This window comes from Plectropomus leopardus, chromosome 13 (genome assembly GCF_026936395.1).
Source record: "Plectropomus leopardus strain MGB_pleo_1.0 chromosome 13, ASM2693639v1, whole genome shotgun sequence".
NCBI lineage: Eukaryota > Metazoa > Chordata > Actinopteri > Perciformes > Serranidae > Plectropomus > Plectropomus leopardus.
Window position 1 is genome coordinate 19,171,422 of NC_142188.1, and position 18,748 is coordinate 19,190,169.

The 18,748-nt window shown below is 39.7% G+C and overlaps 2 protein-coding genes across 7 annotated transcripts in view; one reads left to right on the plus strand and one right to left on the minus strand.

Annotated features, from left to right (window-relative positions):
• The window catches only part of LOC121954668 (vinculin-like), a 35,314-nt gene extending 25,140 nt beyond the window's left edge, over positions 1-10,174 (plus strand). For 4 of the 6 annotated variants that reach the window (XM_088086463.1, XM_042502321.2, XM_088086464.1 and 1 more), the window contains 10 exons: positions 364-492; positions 575-724; positions 831-939; positions 1,078-1,380; positions 1,475-1,599; positions 3,745-3,930; positions 5,666-5,842; positions 6,803-7,006; positions 7,093-7,197; positions 8,000-10,174. In XM_088086463.1, the coding sequence (XP_087942589.1) occupies positions 364-492; positions 575-724; positions 831-939; positions 1,078-1,380; positions 1,475-1,599; positions 3,745-3,930; positions 5,666-5,842; positions 6,803-7,006; positions 7,093-7,197; positions 8,000-8,146 (1,635 nt within the window). In that variant the 3' untranslated portion in view covers positions 8,147-10,174. The remainder of the gene's footprint in view (positions 1-363; positions 493-574; positions 725-830; positions 940-1,077; positions 1,381-1,474; positions 1,600-3,744; positions 3,931-5,665; positions 5,843-6,802; positions 7,007-7,092; positions 7,198-7,999) is intronic. The other 2 variants (XM_088086465.1, XM_042502326.2) reach the window with 1 other exon arrangement.
• A 2,395-nt stretch (positions 10,175-12,569) lies between these two features.
• On the minus strand, positions 12,570-17,976 carry ap3m1 (adaptor related protein complex 3 subunit mu 1). Its single transcript, XM_042501995.2, has 9 exons — positions 17,734-17,976; positions 17,096-17,373; positions 16,066-16,237; positions 15,798-15,935; positions 15,591-15,676; positions 15,365-15,498; positions 14,904-15,111; positions 13,687-13,831; positions 12,570-13,590 (listed from the first exon to the last, which is right to left on the minus strand). The coding sequence occupies exons 2-9, from the start codon at positions 17,366-17,368 to the stop codon at positions 13,490-13,492; spliced, it is 1,257 nt and encodes a 418-aa protein (XP_042357929.2). The 5' UTR covers positions 17,369-17,373; positions 17,734-17,976; the 3' UTR covers positions 12,570-13,489.
• Positions 17,977-18,748: the final 772 nt, after the last annotated feature.

Consider the following 18,748-nt stretch of genomic DNA (forward strand, 5'->3'; position numbering starts at 1 on the left):
GTAGAGCAGGCACACCATGTATAGAGGTTATGTCCTCGCCGCAGGGGCCACGGGTTCGATTCTCGTCTTGGCCCTTTGCTGCAAGTCATCCCCTCTCTCTCCCCCTTTCACACTATGGCTGTCCTATCTCAAATAAAGGCAAAGGCCAAAAAAAATCTTTAAAATAAAAAGACCCTGAAAAGGTCTTAAAAAGCATTAAATTTAAGTGTTGATACCTGTAGACACTTTGGGTGCATCCATACAAAACACAAACTCCTCTATATTTAAGTTTTGCATGCATGGCCCTTATTAAGTAATATAACCATAAGTATTGGTGCAGTGCTCCACCTAGTGGACTGATACAACTCTCTCTGCCTCCATCAGGACCTGAGGCAGCACATGCAGGAGGTGATGACCCAGGAAGTATCTGACGTTTTCAGTGACACCACCACCCCGATCAAACTGCTGGCTGTGGCTGCAACTGCTCCTCCTGATGCCCCCAACAGAGAGGAGGTCAGTAAACCTGCGCGGATTCTGCTCCATCTACATGACTTCATCCGCAGTCTCACTAAAGCAGCATTAATGTTTGTTGTAGGTTTTTGAAGAGCGTGCAGGAAACTTTGAGGCCCACGCAGGTCGGCTGGGGGCGACAGCAGAGAAGGCTGCTGCTGTGGGAACAGCCAATAAGAGCACAGTAGAGGGGATACATGCTGCTGTGAAACATGCCAGGGAGCTCACACCACAGGTGATAATGTTTGTTTTATTGTCCCTGAGTTGCACGATAGAACACACTGAAAAATTTAGCTGTCAGAGTCGTGCATACAGAGTCTGAGTCGTTTGATTTTGTCCAGGTTACCTGTGCTGCTCGAATCTTGTTGAAGAATCCTGGAAATAAAGCGGCATATGAACACTTTGACACCATGAAGAACCAGTGGATTGACAACGTGGAGAGACTCACTGGTTAGAATTTCTTGCTACTTAAATTATTGACAATTTTACATTTCAGGGTAGTTGCAAGCTGCAACAAGCTACATTAACACACAGCAAATGAGATTTCAAGGTTAATTTCTGTGTGTGTGTGTGTGTGCGTGGTCTCAGGTCTGGTGGACGAGGCCATTGACACCAAGTCTCTGTTGGATGCTTCTGAGGAGGCTATAAAGAAAGACATTGACAAGTGCCGAGTTGCCATGGCGAATGTTCAGCCCCAAATGCTTGTTGCTGGGGCAACGAGCATAGCAAGACGAGCTAATCGGGTCCTGTTGGTGGCGAAGAGGGAAGTTGAGAACTCTGAAGACCCGCGGTTCAGAGACACGGTGAAACATGCATCAGACATCCTCTCCCACACCATCTCACCCATGGTGATGGATGCTAAGGCAGTGGCTGGGAATATACAAGATAAAGGTACAGGAATTCACAAACACACGTTCGAGATACCATACAGCACAGGTTTGTTTACTGTATTATCCGTATTTATGCTCCACTTTCTCCTCCAAAGGTCTACAAAAGGCCTATTTGGACTCGTGTCTGAGGATCCTGGCTGCAGTCGGAAAAGTGAGAGAAGCCTTCCAACCTCAGGAACCTGACTTCCCTCCTCCACCGCCGGACCTGGACCAGCTTCATGTGAGCACATTCAAACACATACTCCACAGTATCCGTGGTAAATGACCCGCCACTTCTTACCACCAAACATGAATGCATTAATGTAGACGGGAAAAGTCATTTTTCATTAGCGTTGATAGAAATGACCTTGAACTGCCAGCTGCTCCAGTGGAGCTGTTCATATGTCAAGCTGGTCAGAGTGGGCAGCCCTCAGCTGTGGAGCTGGGTGTTGCTGAGTGTATATTCTCTTTTTTTGTTGGAGATTACATGAAAGATTAAGATGGGATAAACTGTTAACAAACCTCAAACCACAGGCTTGTTTTACCAAGAAATCAACACCCTGAATACTTGTATTTGTGTTTTCTTACTGGTTTGAAGTGGACAGGTCTTGGTTGATAATGGGTGATGTCACATACTGTCACTTCAATCAGTATTAAGCAACATTAGGATTCAAATGTGATGACAGTTGTTGGGATGTATGTCCACTGTCATTCATATTTTATCAAACCTCGCTCACACAGGTGTTTACCTAGTCATAAATATTTAATGTATAATATTTAATTTAACATCTCTGAATTAAAACTGGTTAATCTGGGGTTGTCAGTATAATATAAGAAAGGGTGGTAGTGTAGATTAGGTAATCACACACACAATCCCGAAACACAGCCACCTGTACAAACAGGACCTATACACATGCATTCATGGAGAGATGTCAGAGTGAGGGGACTGCCCATGGACAGGTCCCCACAGATTGACCCACTGTCCCCACTGTCAGCCTGAAGAGCAATTCAGTTTTAAGGGGAACTATTCTGCTCATTTTCAAGTTCATACATATACTTAAAGTTTCTACCAAAACATGTTTGGTACATAGAAGGTTTAATGCTCATAAACATTTTTTTCCTCATACTGTCTGTGCTGGATCTCCTGTATTCACACTTGTTCTGAAATATTCTGTCTAACACCTCTCTCTTAAACCCCCTCCTGAAAAACCCAGTCTGCTCTGATTGGTCAGCATTTTCTGCCTCTTCTGTATCTTATCATCTTTGCACCTTCATTGAAATCAGGGAATTACTCCAACGATGAATAGCCTCACTTTCTACCGTGAAAAATTACCAAAAAGATCTTTACAAGTGGACATGTTCCAGCAGAAATATGCTCCAAAATCAGGGATAAATGAACAACATCAGCAACCAAGATAACATGTTTCCCTGGCCTTAACCTGATGCTACATGCAGTAGTGTAGATTAGGTAATGTAAACACTTGTAGCAGTGTTTTGGAGCAGATGACCATATAAAGAAATCCATCAGGAGTTGATGTCAGTTTGTCTGTAAAGTAGAAAAAATGGGTGTAAACAGAGTACTTAGATCAGACTGAAGCTGAGGTTTTTGTTTTTAGAGATTACTTTTACATATGTTTGTCATTATGTGCAACACTGGCCATGTTTAATATGAACACCCTCCATTCTAGCATTATATACATGACAGAAAATAAGGAAAAGCATTATAGGTCCCCTTAAAGCAACCAGATGTATTATACAGATGGCAGTATTGGGACAAACAGTATAGCATAAGAAGTTATACCAAAACCCAAATGGTATCACAGATAACATCCACTAGACAGCAAATTTTTGCTCTTCTCAGTCTGCTGTAGTGATGTACAGCTGTAATAATAATAATAATAATAAACTTTATTTGTATAGCACCTTTCGTACAAGGAATGCAGGAGATGGAAAATAAATCCATTGAGGTAATATTAATAAAAATAAAGCTAAAAATAGTGTATATAAAATACATAAAAGTAAGGAAAATACAACATTTAAAAGAGGTGAAGCAGTGCATAAGTGCGAAGCAAAATGCAAAGCATTTAAGTCAGTCACTGTACTGTAGGACACTGTAACATCACTGTTAGGTGTGAGTACAGGTGCAACAGAGCATGTTATCATGTCATCAGACATGAAACAGCCCTGATTTTTTCAACCAGAGAGGGCAGCAAAACTCAGCTATCCAGCCTGGTGTAAAGTTACTCTAAAGCCCCGTGTGTGTGTTGACTTTATGTGACTTTTGCACCATACAGCGGTTGTATCCAAAAGCCACACCCCCCTCCCCCTTGTTCTTGAACTACACATGTAAAGGTAACATATGTTTATCGTTGCACATATTTTCCAGGTTAGTGATGAGCAGGCGCCACCAAAGCCCCCCTTGCCAGAGGGCGAGGTGCCACCGCCTCGGCCCCCGCCTCCTGAGGAGAAGGATGAGGAGTTCCCGGAGCAGAAGGCTGGAGAGGTGCTCAGCGAGCCCATGATGGTGGCGGCCAGGCAGCTCCACGATGAGGCACGCAAGTGGTCAAGCAAGGTCAGTTCACACAAACACACAGAGATTTACAGTTTGCACATCCATCACTTAAAATGCATTTATTTAAAAATCAGTAGCACACACACAGTTCTTGGTAAAAAAAAAAAAAAATAAGATAGCTGGTAAGTGTCATGGTAGTACAGGTATCCTGTGGATTCTTAAAAAGTCTTAAAAGGTATTTAAGTCATTAATCTAAAAATAAGGCCTTAATTGGTATGAAAGTTACCAAAATTAATCTTCCAAAAGTTATAAATGCTCAGACATGGGACAGAGGATTTTGTGAATCTTTTTTTTCGGATGTTGCATTGGTGACATTTTTTTTTAAATAATTTAATAAATTCCTTTTCTTGAACTCATCATGATGGGAATCAAAGCAGAAGACTCTCACATGCATATTGAGAAATACAAAATCAGGTCAGAAATTATAGATATTTACCACATCTGCTGGTAAACCAAATAGATACCTTTATGATAATATAATGTGTTCATTGTCTTCCATGTGTTCCACTCTAAAAAGAATTGTTTTTTACATAGATAGCCCAACTGAATTAAAAAAAAGTATTTCTTATGTTAAAATAAACATTTGGGCAAAATGAAATTGTCCTTCAATTTTGGTTATTACAAAATTTATCGAAACTTAATTCCGTGTGGCATTAAAAAAGTCTATAAAAGTCTTAAATCTACCTTGCTTTAAGCTGTAGGGACCCTGTAGTAAGCGTGACTGAAGTGATTTTACTTTTTCTTTGTCGGCTGTAATACATTTGTCATAATATCTGAAATAAAGTTTTGTCCTGAAATCACGTTGACGCTGAAATGTGAAGATCAGTGGCTGGATTCCAATTTCAGAGGGAAAACTGGAAACTGTCATCTGTTCGAGGTGATGCCAGGTTGTTAATGGTTTACACGCAGACACTTACATGCACAAAGTGAACTTCAGGAAAAACAGTCATTTTAACACAGAAATCCAGCTGCCAGAGAACAAGTCCTCTGTATTTGCAGTTGTACTCTTTGCACCCTGTTGGTGTCTATGTTCTGTATGTGTGTGTCTGAGTGTTTTTGTGTGGAGAATCTGTGTAGGAACATTTTTCTATGTAAATAACCCTTCGTTATCCAGGAACTACACCCCCTCACTCTCTTTGTGAAGCTTGTAATGGTTTTCCCCTTTGTAGCTCAGTTTGCCCACACTTGTTTAATGATCCATGCGTCAAACACAAAATATCTGATTTCTTTATGGCACTCGGTCACACTCCAGCACACTGCTAGACCCCGAAATATACTGAAATGATGCCAGCCACCGGTTTTGGCTTCAGTTAGATCTTGTTTGATTATGCAAACACTTTACAAACTGTCAACTCAGCCGCTGCCTCAGAGTAAGGCATGTCATCCACCTGCTACCTGCCCAAACCAGCCCCTTTTTCCTCTTTTTTTCCCATCTTTGCTTGCGCGTGCTGTTTCACCTCCCCTCTCCCTGCTCCTCCACAGTGCTTGTATTCGCTCCTCCTCCCTCCTGTAAATCTCCTGTCCTTTGTTCTTCCATCCAGTGCCTTTCATACTGTACTAAATGCCTCCTTTTCCCATGCTTCCCTCCCTTCGGACATCCCTGGCTTTCTTCTCTCCCTTCTTCTCCATATTCCTCCTTTTTTCCTCCTCCCCCTTTCTTTGCCTCCCTCCCTGTCCCTCCCATCCCAATTGATCCGCCACCAACAACCCCCCCACCCCACCCTGCTGCACCCAGCCTGAGGATGAGGAGGCAGTAGAGGAGAGAGAGGTAGATGATGAAGATGAGTTTACTGATGGTGAGGATGACTATGAGCCAGAGCTGCTGATGATGCCCTCCAACCAGCCTGTCAATCAACCCATTCTGGCAGCGGCCCAGTCTCTCCACCAGGAGGCGCGCAAGTGGTCCAGCAAGGTCTGCGCACGCACATGCACATGAGTGCACACACACGGCTCAGATAGTAAATGACTCCCAGTGCTTTGAGGGAGGATCATGCAGCTGTTTGGACCCAAACACACACACACATCCACACATGCAATCAGATAAATGCACCACACAAGGAAAACCCTGCAGGACAAAGACACACCCTTTGGAGGAGTACTGCTCACTGTTGCTCTGCAAATGATGCTGCATCCGCCACATGAAAATCTACAACCAGCTGTTGCTACATCACACTCAGACATGGTCGATGCACGCTGACGTCACGCTAAAAAGTTGTACTAAAGGTCAAGTATCGTTGGAATGGCAAGCTTGTTTGTTGCACCTCCTGGATAAACTGCTACTGGCTTCACAATTCCCTCCCTCATGTTCATGATTAGGTAAAGTGGTTAAAAGGAGGAGCCAGGTGCTCCGTCTCACTGTTATCAGTCACTCGTTGTCTAGCCAACCTGTGAAGCCAAGGATGACAGTTTCCCAAAGACTTGTGGGTGATGTAGTTTGACGTTAGACTGCCTGCTCACCTGGTAACCACCTGCTTCCGCTTCTAAGTCTCAGGGTGCACACTGATCGCTCCACCTCATGGGTACTAACCTCACATTGACTGTGATGTGAGGGAGGTGGTGAGAACCTCACCACAGACTCTCTCCAAAACTATGGATATAAATCTCAGAATAATCTTCTTCCATGAGGGTTGAAGAGTACGTGCTAACTTCCCACTGCATGCAGCTTTCTGCTTGCAAATTTAGCACCTGTTTTGCTTTTGTACCTCACATTCATTCATACAAAGCACCAGAACTCTTTCAAAAAGTGGAAACATGACTCATACATTATGTTTCCATTGCATTCTCAGCTCTTATCCAAAGTCACGCTCCTCTCCAGTGTCCTGCTCACAGCTCTCACTGCTTCCTCCTCTGCTCCCTCCCCGCCTCTTCACAGGGTAACGACATCATAGCAGCAGCCAAGCGGATGGCTCTGCTGATGGCAGAAATGTCTCGGCTGGTGCGTGGTGGGAGCGGGAACAAACGAGCGCTGATTCAGTGTGCTAAGGACATTGCAAAGGCCTCAGATGAGGTGACGAGGCTGGCTAAAGAAGTGGCCAAGCAGTGCACTGACAGGCGCATCAGAACTAACTTGCTGCAGGTAAGAACGCATTAATGCAGACACATAATGAAAAGTTTTTTTTTTAATTTGCTGAAAACTATTTATATGATCTTCTCCTCCCAAAGGTGTGTGAACGAATCCCTACTATCAGTACTCAGCTGAAAATCCTCTCCACTGTCAAAGCCACCATGCTGGGACGAACAAACATCAGTGAAGAGGAGTCGGAGCAGGTAAACTCACAAAACTGCACAGAAGTCATAGGGAATCAGCCTAAACTGGACTAAACTACCTAACAGCATATGAAGTATTAAACACACATCGACTAGATGTAACACCAAAATGCTGCTCATACATTATACATAAAATTTGCATGTCGACTTCCTCCAGTGTGATTTTAAAAAAAAGTACTTCATTGTCAACAATAAGAAACACTCCCAAAATAATAGGAAACTTTCCCAAAATAATAAGTTGGTATCTAAAAATAAAATAATGAGAAACTTTCTCTTCATGAATTAATGACATAGTTATCTCATAATCATGAGAAACTTTCCCAAAATGATAAGAAAGTTTCTCAAAATTATGTCATACTTAGCTCAATGACTTAATATCTAAAAATAATGAGAAACAGTTCATTATTTTGAGATAAAAACATATTTTAAGAAAGTTTATTGTTAATTTGAGGTACTAAATCATTATGTTGATAGAGTTTTCATGATGAATGACAGGATCTTTTTCTAAAATCAATTTGGTGCGAATGGGTTTCCATAATCATAATCTATCAAGGGACATTTATTTAACTTTAGATACCTTAAGAACATTTTGTTTATAACACTTAACTACTTTTACTCAACTATGATTTTGAATGCATTACTTTTACTTGTAATGCAATATTTGTATTTTAATGTATTAGCACTTTTACTTAAGTAAATGATCTAAATATTTCTTCCACCACTAATAACGTGTCTTAATTTTGTCCCATTTCTGTTGTTATTTCACCACTGACTGCTTCAATTCCACATATTTCCTGTCCAGGCCACAGAGATGTTGGTCCATAACGCTCAGAATCTGATGCAGTCAGTGAAGGAGACCGTCAGAGAAGCAGAAGCAGCTTCCATCAAGATCCGCACAGATGCAGGATGCACCCTTCGCTGGGTGCGCAAAACCCCCTGGTACCAATAAACAAGCCTGGCCACTGAAACTAGTAACAATCTGCACACACCTCCAGTAAAAGTAGCAATGTGCATACTCATCATGAGTAAACATATGCACTTCTCCACAGAGGAAACTGACGGTGATGTGGTGTGTATCAGGAACCGTTAGATTTGGTACGAAGCAGGTTTCATTTATCGGAGTGAGTTCAGCTTTGCTCTCCAGCTCTCCTTATCTGTAACTGTGGAATCACGTAGGCTAACAGGAGACAGTTTTTAATATATATTTTTGGTATGTTGTGTTACAAGAGTTTATTCAAATCCCAGGTATATATTTTTTGCATGAAAATTTTTTCTATTTTCTAAAGGCAAATTATGACATTAAGATCTCCTAGAGGACATTTACTTTTAATTCATTTTTTTCAGTGAGAGTTTCTTATTGTCTATTGTATATACAGTAATTATTTGTTTTATGGACAACACTCAGCTATGAGCTTTATACACTGAGTTTGACACTAAAGTGTGGAGTCTTGCGTGGGCCGATGAGCCCTCCTCTCTTCATGTTTACTTTTAGTGATAACACTGTTCTTAACTGAAGATCCATGAATTTAAAGGTGATACATCATTGCCGCTGTCTGGTGATGTTTTAGGAACGAGAAGGTCTTCTGAATTAAAAGTGTTATGACTTACAGGCAAATGATATGGTTTCAAAAGTGATTGTATGATTTAAAAATGTACGCTTGTCAATAAATAACGAATAATGTCGATTGCAGTAAGGTTGATACTTAATAGAAAAGATGTTTTCACGTGAGAGTTGCAGTATGAGTGAAAGTGGAGGCGAGTTGAGATGTTTTTAATGTGTTTTAAGTTCTTTGTTTAAACAGTGAACAATGCCAAATGATTTGTTTTATGGTACTGTAAGTTTCAGCTTAACACTTAAAGGGACAGTTCACCCTAAAATCAAAAATAAATATTTTTCCTGTTAACTGTAGTGCGATTTATCAGTCTGGATTGTTTTGTGTGAGTTGCCGAGTGTTGGATATATCGGCCATAGAGATGTCTGGCTCCTCTTCAAACGGTTACTTGATATAATTAGTAGGATGATTAATTGGAAGGAAGGAAGACAATGTCCACAACCAATATTTTCAACACCAAAACAGTAAAGACTGATAAATAAGAACTGCAGGTAGAACGAAAAATATGTACTTTGTGTTTTGGGGAGAAATGTCCCTTTAAAATCCAGGTTTTACAAGCGAAACAGTTTTTTTTCTTTGGAGATGCTGAAGTACTTTTTGAGGTCTGTTAATTATTTTTTTTAGCAAGAAAAATAAAAAAAAGGAATGTTTTCTCTTTTTTAACAAATTGTAGTGCTTTGTTTTTGCACTATTTCTGTAACAGTTGAACTGTTTGGATATTTTATTCCAAATTCATCAAAACCTTTTACATCAGACAGCCATTCAACCTAATGCTTATAGACTTCTCTCCATGTGTGAGCTCAGTTGTTCCACTCCAGAGGTCTGAAGCATCATCCAAATATAAGATGACCCCGGTGGTTCGAGAACAAAAACGACCTTTTTTATTTAATACCAGGCATTGATGTTAGGTTTTTTAGGTGTTTTTGTGTGCAATAATTACACAGCAGTTAGAAGATTCGTGACTGGAAACTACATAAAAAATACAATCTGATGATAAATACATATTTTCATTCCCTAAACAGAATTTCAATCAGTTTTATTACACATTTTTACAATGGCTGGGCAAATGTAACATTTAAATGGAGAATCTGTATGCGTGTGTATGTGTGAAGCCTCTTCACCTTATCAGTATTGATGAGCTGTCCCCATGATGGAGAAGGACAGAGCTCTAAATGTTAACCGCATTTACGTCTTTATTTTAGCCTACTGAGCATGTAGCAGTCACTGACCCCTCACTGAGAGCGACAGGGTGTGCTTCTGTGTGTACTTGATGTGTTCATTCACTCCCTGAATGTATTCTGATAGCTTCTCGCCCTGCCAACACATCTGCTGTGCCTTGGAAGAATAAAAGACTATAATGATGATGACTGGAGTTGGCCTTCTAATTGACTTTCATAACTCACTGAGACCACAAGATAAAATCAGCGGTTGGGAAATAGATTTAAACGGATAGATCACCCAAAAATCAAAAATAATTTTTTAGCAATTTAATTGATTAATTATATTCATTTAAGTACTTGAATGAAAATCATTGAGTCAAAATAAGACACTGCAACTGGCAGTGAGTCTGCTTGCAGTAGGCTACCATCATAAATATGCACAATATATTATGCAAGTCAGTTGTACATATTTTGTTTGATATCATATGAGGACTTTTTTGTTGTTGTTATTAAACTTGATTTGCAGATGCAACAGAAGCAAAAACCAAAGAACGAAAAACCATACAAACATACAACGCCAGGGGTTAATTTAAAAAACAAACTGAAAATAGAGCAATGAGAATATATTAACCCCTGGTGTTGCATGTTTGTTCTTTGCTTTTTTTATTGTTTTATTGCATCTACTGTCTTGCAAATCTTGCAAAAAAAAAAAGACTCACTGCCAATTGCAGTATCTTATTTTGATTTGCAGACATTGCTCTTTGTTTGTATCAGTGATTTTCATTATTAGTACTGAAATGGATATAAATCAAAGAATATAAAAGCGATTCATCAAAATCACTTAAATGTAAATGTTAGTGCTTTTCATTCAGAAAAATCCACAGTTTTTACGCCTACTTGTATTTGTTTACAGGGCAGAAGGCCACAAGTATGGCTAACACAGTCATTGCCTATCTATAGCTGGGAGCACTGGGAGTTTTAACTCTTCCTGTATTACTTACAGTACATTGTGTATCCATAGTAACAGACTATGTTGGAGGCCTACTGTATGTCCCTCTGGAGTTTCCGTAGGGCAGGAGGAAAAAGTTGTGGGGAGAACTTCCACTCTGTCGGGGTTCACGCAGGTGTGGGAGTTTTAGTAATTGAAAATTAAAGGGCTGTCGCACCGTCCACCATCCTGTTTATTGCTTTAATAGTTATTCGGTTGGGCGAACCCAGGACGCTCGGTTACACTGGTGACAGCAGAGTTAAATAAGCCGCGTTGAGAGCTTTTGGTGGATGTGTGGAGCTGTTAGCCGTGCTGTTGTTTTTAACTTAGCTGCCTCAGTTTAGCTAGCTGGCTAACCCCTGCACGGTGCTTGAAGACTGTGCACAATGTGGCAAGGACAGGAGGACCGTTTTAAACTCGGCATGGACATGTTGACAGAGGTTGACCTGTCCTCTCCCTTCACTGTCAACAGGGCCCAGAGACTGCAGTTATGAGCAGGTAAGGATTCCTCCTGCTCACCTCAGCAACTCAAGAGAGACACACAATTAACAGTCTGTCTTGACTGGAAAAACACAGATAATTGTACATGATACTAAGCAGCTGCCCTCTGTATACCATGTAGACCTAGCTATCACAGAGTAGCTAGTTAGTTTACAGAAAAAAGGTTTTATGTTGCTAGGCAACAGCTATCACTTCCAAGAGCATTACAAGCCCAGTGCCAACTAGTTCCATTATACTGGAAATTATACAGACATCTCTATGGCCAACACTTAGCAACTCTCACCAAAAATAAGCTATTCTAGACTGATAAATAGCAAAAAAAAAAACAAAAAAAAAAACTGCTGTGGGTCTCTAAGGCCTTACTAAAGATCAGCCATGTCTCAAAATAAATGCTGAAATCAGAACACCACTCCGATTATAGCATTTTTCTTTTTATTATTGCCACACAGACGTTGTTCTTCTTCAGCATAAGGCACAATACAAAGAAAACCCACAGGTGGAGTTAATTATAAGTTTTATAAGTGAAAACACTTTAAGTGCACCCTGCTGGGATGCACTTTAGATGTGTTTTTATTTATTTTGTTATTATGGTTATTGTTTTTGTTGTAATTATTTTCTTTAAATACTTATTAAACTATTTTCATATTTATTTTTTATTTACATATTGTTGTAAATACATATTGCCGTGATTCTGCCGTTTAAAATGTTGGCTCCCCCTGCTGGAGTGTACTGTCGGTGTTTTCATCTGTGGATTTAAAATTAACTCTATCTGTGGGTTTTCTTTGTGTTATTGCTGTATGTGCATACTGAAGAAGGGCATCTGGCCCCAAATGTTCATGTGGCAATAAAAAAAAGCTATAATCGGAGTGGTGTCCTGATTTTGACTGCATTGATCTCCACTTAAGTCTCAAAAAGTTTAATTGCGAGTGAGTGCGTTGTCTTATTTTTTCAAACTAAATGCTAGCATGCTGAAGTTGATGTCTACCGTGTTTCTCATTTAAGTTTAGTGTTAGCATCCTAGCATTTGCTGATTAATGCAAAGAAAAACTGAGGATAATGGTAATGTTGTTCATCAACCAAAGCAAGCCTAAAAGAACACACATGAACATGTCATTTTAAAGCTTTTATGAGACATCTTATACTCTGAAATACAGATTCAACTTCATACAAGAGCTTTAAGTAGTATTTTCCACGTTGGTAATTGATTGTGCAAATCTTGTGCTGAGTAAAGAAGTTCAAGATTGTGTGAGGATTTTCTAGATTTGAGTGCTTTTTACACAACTGTTCCAGACAGACTGCTTGAATCACTGGTTCATGTCTAGGCCCTGCAGATAGTTGTTATCCCTTAGTTAAATGATGTACCTTTGATATAAACAAAATTCCCTCAGACCTCCAAACATGCAGTGTGTGCTGTAGTGTGCTATACAAAGCACTTTAACCTTACAAGGCCACATTAAAGAGTGAATGCGTGCAAAAATACCTGCTCTACAGACAGTGCCTCAAGACGCACTGCAGCTACTCAAAAAGTAGACACATTAGATTCTTCAAAAATAAACATATAGAAGTATAAAACTTGCTGCTACCTTATATTGTGTAAAAAGGTTTTCAAAAGGCATGGCTGCTTTCTTAAAGGCAACATGCAAATAGGATTGTACAGGTTTGTTTTAGTAGTGAGGAGCAAGGCGGTGAGCTGTGAGTGTCCCTTTTCAAATATTCCCCTTAGGCAACGCTCAGAAAGTGTTAAAAGAAAAAAAAAGTATTGAGAAATAGTACAAAAGAAAGAGGAATGGTTCATATAACGCAACATTTAAACTGGCTAGAAACTAACAGCACTTCAACAAGGTCACATTGATTATTAAGGCTTCCCTTTACAGGCCACAAAAACCATCCAGTCACATGTAATGCTAAACACATAATAAATAACTGTTCATTAATGACAATAAGCCAGAGGAAATGTAAGACATTTTGGAGCGCTGATAACCTCGACGTCTATTTGGCACATCGGATTGTCGACCTCTGACGGTTATTACTCAGGTCCGCACTTGGAATTTTCCTGCTTTCGTCACATACTTGACCCCTTTGAACGGCTTGTACTTCTCTCCATACATGTCAAGACGGCTCACCTTAAGACCTGTACAGAGGGGGAAAAACACCGTGAGCAATAACTGAAAATGGACTTTAAACTTGGCCCAGTTAAAAGATTAGGAGGTCATGCGGTGAGGTTTACCTGATATGGCCACCTGTTGAATCTTAAGGTCAATATTGAGTGGGGGGTTATCTTCAGGTTTGGGGGCTCCTGCCTGCAGACTCAGACTGCCCCGCAAGTTAGGAAGCTTCTGCGGGTTCAGTTTCCCAATGTCCCAGACCAACACCTGTCAAAACAGACATGATCTGAGTAAGGACAATAAAACAAATCACTGTTTGAGTTTATGTTCTCCACCAGTTCTGATTACATCAGCTGCTGCATTGTAGAGCTACAAAAAAAGTAGTCTATAACTATGTCCTAAAAAAAGAAATATCCTGCCTTGAATGGGTAGTTTTAAAGGAAAAATTCTGATTTTTTTAGAAGTGAGGAAATAGACAGGGGTCCAGGCCCGTAAAATAAAAAGTAAAATAAAACTATGCAAAAAGGTGTGTTTAGGTGTGCAGTATATTTAGAATATTTTCACTGCTTTACCTTGCATCTCTTTTCGATGAGGAACTGGAGCCAATTTTTGTGCTATCTTCAAAGTCATCAGACTGACAAAAACAGTAATTTTAGCTACCTGAACAAGGGAGCTGCTGGTCTACCGCTGCCTCAATGGATTAGTTTGTTTATGTTAATGTATGATTTTGGTGAGTCTGAATAAACCCTTTTGAATGTCAAGGTCACACAATAACACAAACTGAGTAACTCATTGAGGCAGCAGAAGACCAGCAGCTCCTGTGCTCTGCAAGGCAAAAGTGACTGTTTTTGTCAATGGAGTCTGGTGACTCTGAAGAGAGCAGAGATAATGGCTTTGGTTCCCTGGTGGAAAGTGTTGTCCTATAACAAGGTAAAGCAGTAAAAATATTTTAAATACCGCACACATTAAAACTGTTCTTGATTTATTTTAGGTGTATAAAATACGTTTTGCTGCTCCCTCTACAGAATTTCATTGCTTAGTGTCAGTGGTGGTACATTTACCTTCTTCTCCAAACTGGAAACATGTTGACTGATATCTACTGTATGTAATTAATTGACTATGGATAAGTGGCTTATACAACCCCCCTTCAAGCACTTATCAGGCAGGCCGCTAAGATGTGAGCACCTTTGAAGTGAAGCATTGACGAGATCGAGAAAAAATAAGCAGTATGATCGACACTGACTGAATAAAATGTCCACATTCAACAGTGGAAGGCATTATTATTTAGCACAGACTGACTATATCACTGCTTAGGACGGCTTTGTAAACAGTTGGTTACCTTGGTAGAGAGGTCGTAGGTGTAGTTTCCCTGTGTGGTTGTGAGGTTAACACTGAGCACAACCTTAGGCATGTGGATTGTGACTATCAAGCCCTCCACTGTCTTCCCCATGGTCTGTTTGGGTCCGATGGTGATATCCAGGCGACCACAAGGTCCCGTCTCAAAGAAAGTGATGCTCTGCTTCACGTACACTGGAATGGCCACGAGGCTGAGGAAGGACAGAGACAGAATTGACCACGATGACAATAAACAGTTATGTTCAGCAGGCGGACAGCAACCAGTTTGTGTTTACAAGTAAACACGGTAACAAGAATGGATTGTGAGTCCTTAATTTGGGAATTAAACCAGAATTTCAGTCCACTCCATACTACAAAGATTTTATTGTTGCTAGAAAATGTTGATCATATATATACACATACTTTTTAAAATCATAAATAAAACATACAGATGCCTGTACTTACTTTTGAGAGCTGACATGATAGGTCATGAGTGTGAAGTTTCCATCTGGTGGAATGAAAGAGAGGGCGCGCTCCGATTCCCAGCGCTTAAACCGCACACACGGGTGGAAACTCACGTCGTCAAGGAGGCGAGGATTCTGTCGTCAAAAACGACAACAAGTGAATTTTACACTCGTACGATCAGACCACAAAAACACGGAAACAAAGAGCTGAGAGTAAATTAACCCACCATGAAGGACAGAGTCAGATCAGGCATCCCGCTGAGCCTCACGCACGCTTCTATCACACCCTGGATCTCTGCAAATACTGTTGAACCTAAACAAGAGACATTTAAAAAGAGATGCAAAAAATAACCACATGTATTAATGTAATCTTCAAGGAAACAGTAAACTCTTTTAACTGCATCTGTAGCGATCACTCAAGTGTTTGTTTTTACCGGATTTGTCCACAATGGCATCTATTTCCTCTATCACATCAAAATACGCCTCATTATTGGTGTATTTAACACCAGCTCGCCTCCAGGGGATATTGGACAGTTGACCTGTTGGTAATGTGTCTCCGACATTACTACCTCCTGGAAAACACAGACAGAAAATGCAAAAACATAAACATTTTATACTCAATGCCATCTGGTTTTAAGTAGACAGAGGGCAGGACAGTTTAGACTGACCTTTAAAAAGAGAGTCAGCATGACCTCTGTTTACCTGTGAGCGTATTGACAACTGATCGCAGGATGGTGGGAGGCCTGATCATCTCTTTGAGGACATTGGACTCTGTTGCTAGTGGGAAGCCATTGTCCAGCATCTCCTCCAACAGCTCGTACACTGTCACCACATTGTCCTTGATTACACCCTCTGAGCACTCTCCAAAGTAGTCCTGTCGACAAGAATACACGTTACACTAATGCACACACAAGACTGATGAAAATTGTTGTAGAAAATTTTAGTGGATTTCTGTTTTCTTTAAAAAAGGACCTTTTTCTCCATTAAGATCTTACATGAGTTGCAATTGAATTTCCTTTGGGGTTAATAAAGTTAATCTTATCTAATTCCATACTACATACTAATTGTTTACAGTGTGTGTAATCTACACATTTATAGTATATTGTTTCTTTACTGAGTAGAAGAAGAAATCCACATACTTTACTGTTGTACTACCAGTGTTGAGCAAGTTACTTTAAAATGTAATAAATGACATATTACTAGTTAATATCATTTAAAAAGTAACTGATTAGTGTAGAATTTAACTATCAGTGGTAGGGCTGGGTACAACCGAAATAATCCATTAACAAGTAGTATTTAGACTTCTCCAGTCAAAGGATACCTTAATAAAAAAGTGTGCAAAGAAAGTGTCAGCATGGGAGGAACTTTTACTGTGTAAAACTTCAGAGAGCTTTTTTTTATATATTCTTTTTTTAATTGAATTTTATTTTAAAAAGAGTTGCAGGGAACTTGCTGTATATGATACTGAAGTGATGATAATGTTGAGTATATGTATTGGCCCCAAAAAAACATTGGTCAAGCCCTTCTAAAAAAAATGAGAAAACATGATGCAGTGCCATGTCAGCTGTCCTACATCCTAGAAAACTTTGTGTGCAGTGGTTCCCCTCTCTATTTTTGTCACCCCTGCCCCTCAGACAGCCTACATCCACCATTGCGAAACATCAAGTTACAACAGGATGATGTGTGACTTTTGATATCTATCATTCAAAATGAACTCAGAGTTGAATCACACCTGAAATGTGTCTGCCACTCTGTGGAGAAACTCGATGACAAACAGAGGAGGGACTTCAGTCTGGATGACAGAGAGGAAGAAGAGCTTTCCTCTGTATATGTTAATGAGATAGTGGTGTGGAGTCTGCAGCACAGGGGGCACATCCTCCGGCTCCACCGCTTTCTCCTTCGCCTCGAAAAAGTAATCACACACACTCCGGCTGATGACACTCTTCCAGTGTTTCTCCAGGAAGATGTCTCCCGAGTGACTGATCAGGAACAGACTGTGGATCATCTCAGCTGCAACAATGAGGCGGCTGTTGTTAGTAGTGCTCTGTGTTATTGAGTGCCAGATAAAACTTAAAACTCCCGATCAAATATTTGATTGCGCCCAAATCGGATCAGTGTACATGTAGATGTAAAGCAGTGTCACTTGGTGTCAACATTTACCAACTGTCTCACTGTCAAAATAACTTCAATCACAGGTAACTAAACCGGCTGGCTAGCAAACAGAGATGGCAACTTCGGACATTTTTAGCATCTGTTTCTGTTGTTAAAAAACAAAATAAACTTCAGAGTAACAGTGAAGTGACAGCTTGATATAAAGCATCATGTATATATATAAAAAAAAAACTTTGACAGATTGTTTGAAAGTTTTACCTTCTAACTCCGGGTGACTGTGCCAGAGATACTCGGTGCCAGTATGGCAGACTGAGTCACTGCAGAGCCGCCTGCAGATCTATGCACACGTAAACACAACCTAGTCACGAGTGTTTACTCACAATTCAACAAAACAAAGCCCCAAAACGATAAACAATGCACTGGAATAACTTCCGGCTAGTTTAAATATAGAGCTACTCTAGTGTTAACCTGATCGATATTTTCAGAGCAAATTTTGGGACTTTTTAATCAGGCAGGGTTTGCAGGCAGCTAACACCACTATCTGTATGCGAATATTGGGGTTTTCTTGCCCTGAGTATCGCCTTTCAGGTGTGCAGGCCGTAGACGTCTAATTAATGATAATAATACTTACTACAAATTTGAGCAAAAACTGTATGATATCCTAAAACATTGTCCTCTGTATCAGATAACTGATATGCATTTATATTTTTCTGTTGTGTATTATCCTTGTTTAACTTAATGTGATTATTATTCTTCATTACTATTTTTCCATTACATTTCCATTAAGAACTTACAGCTAAAAGCACTTCCTTGAGATCTGTTTTCAATTTGTGTTACAAGATGTTTACAGTAGTTTACTATACTGTTGTTGTTATTTTATTCTGTACATTTTCAATAAAAATTATAAATATATAAAAACGGCCTACCACAATTTTATTTCCTCGGCAGTTTTAGCAGTCCCTACACTGAGCCAGCTTAGCTACCCCTATAACGAAAATAATGTATAACCATTTATAACATTTCACAATATAACGTAATCACTCATACTGTTTTAACCTGAAATGTTTTTATTGCAAAAATATTTTTTTTCACGTTACAACAACAAATAATGTATTATAACAATAAAAGGTTTGTGTCGTTACATGAAAGTTTTTTGCTATAACATGGAAATATGTAAATGTGATAAACATCTTACATAAACAACAATAAAACGTTAACATTATTACCTGATACTGATCTTTTTTCTCTTTTTTTTGCATTAGGCTAAATAAAG

What these genes read in the sequence shown, in the direction of transcription:
- ap3m1 (XM_042501995.2), bottom strand. Translation starts at nt 17,368, where the DNA reads ATGATCCACAGTCTGTTCCTGATCAGTCACTCGGGAGACATCTTCCTG. An exon ending in AGTTGTCAATACGCTCACAG is followed by an intron (nt 15,936 to 16,065) that starts GTAAACAGAGGT and finishes TGTGTTTTCCAG; the next exon opens with GAGGTAGTAATGTCGGAGAC. An exon ending in CCTACGACCTCTCTACCAAG is followed by an intron (nt 13,832 to 14,903) that starts GTAACCAACTGT and finishes CTGTTTTGACAG; the next exon opens with GTGTTGGTCTGGGACATTGG.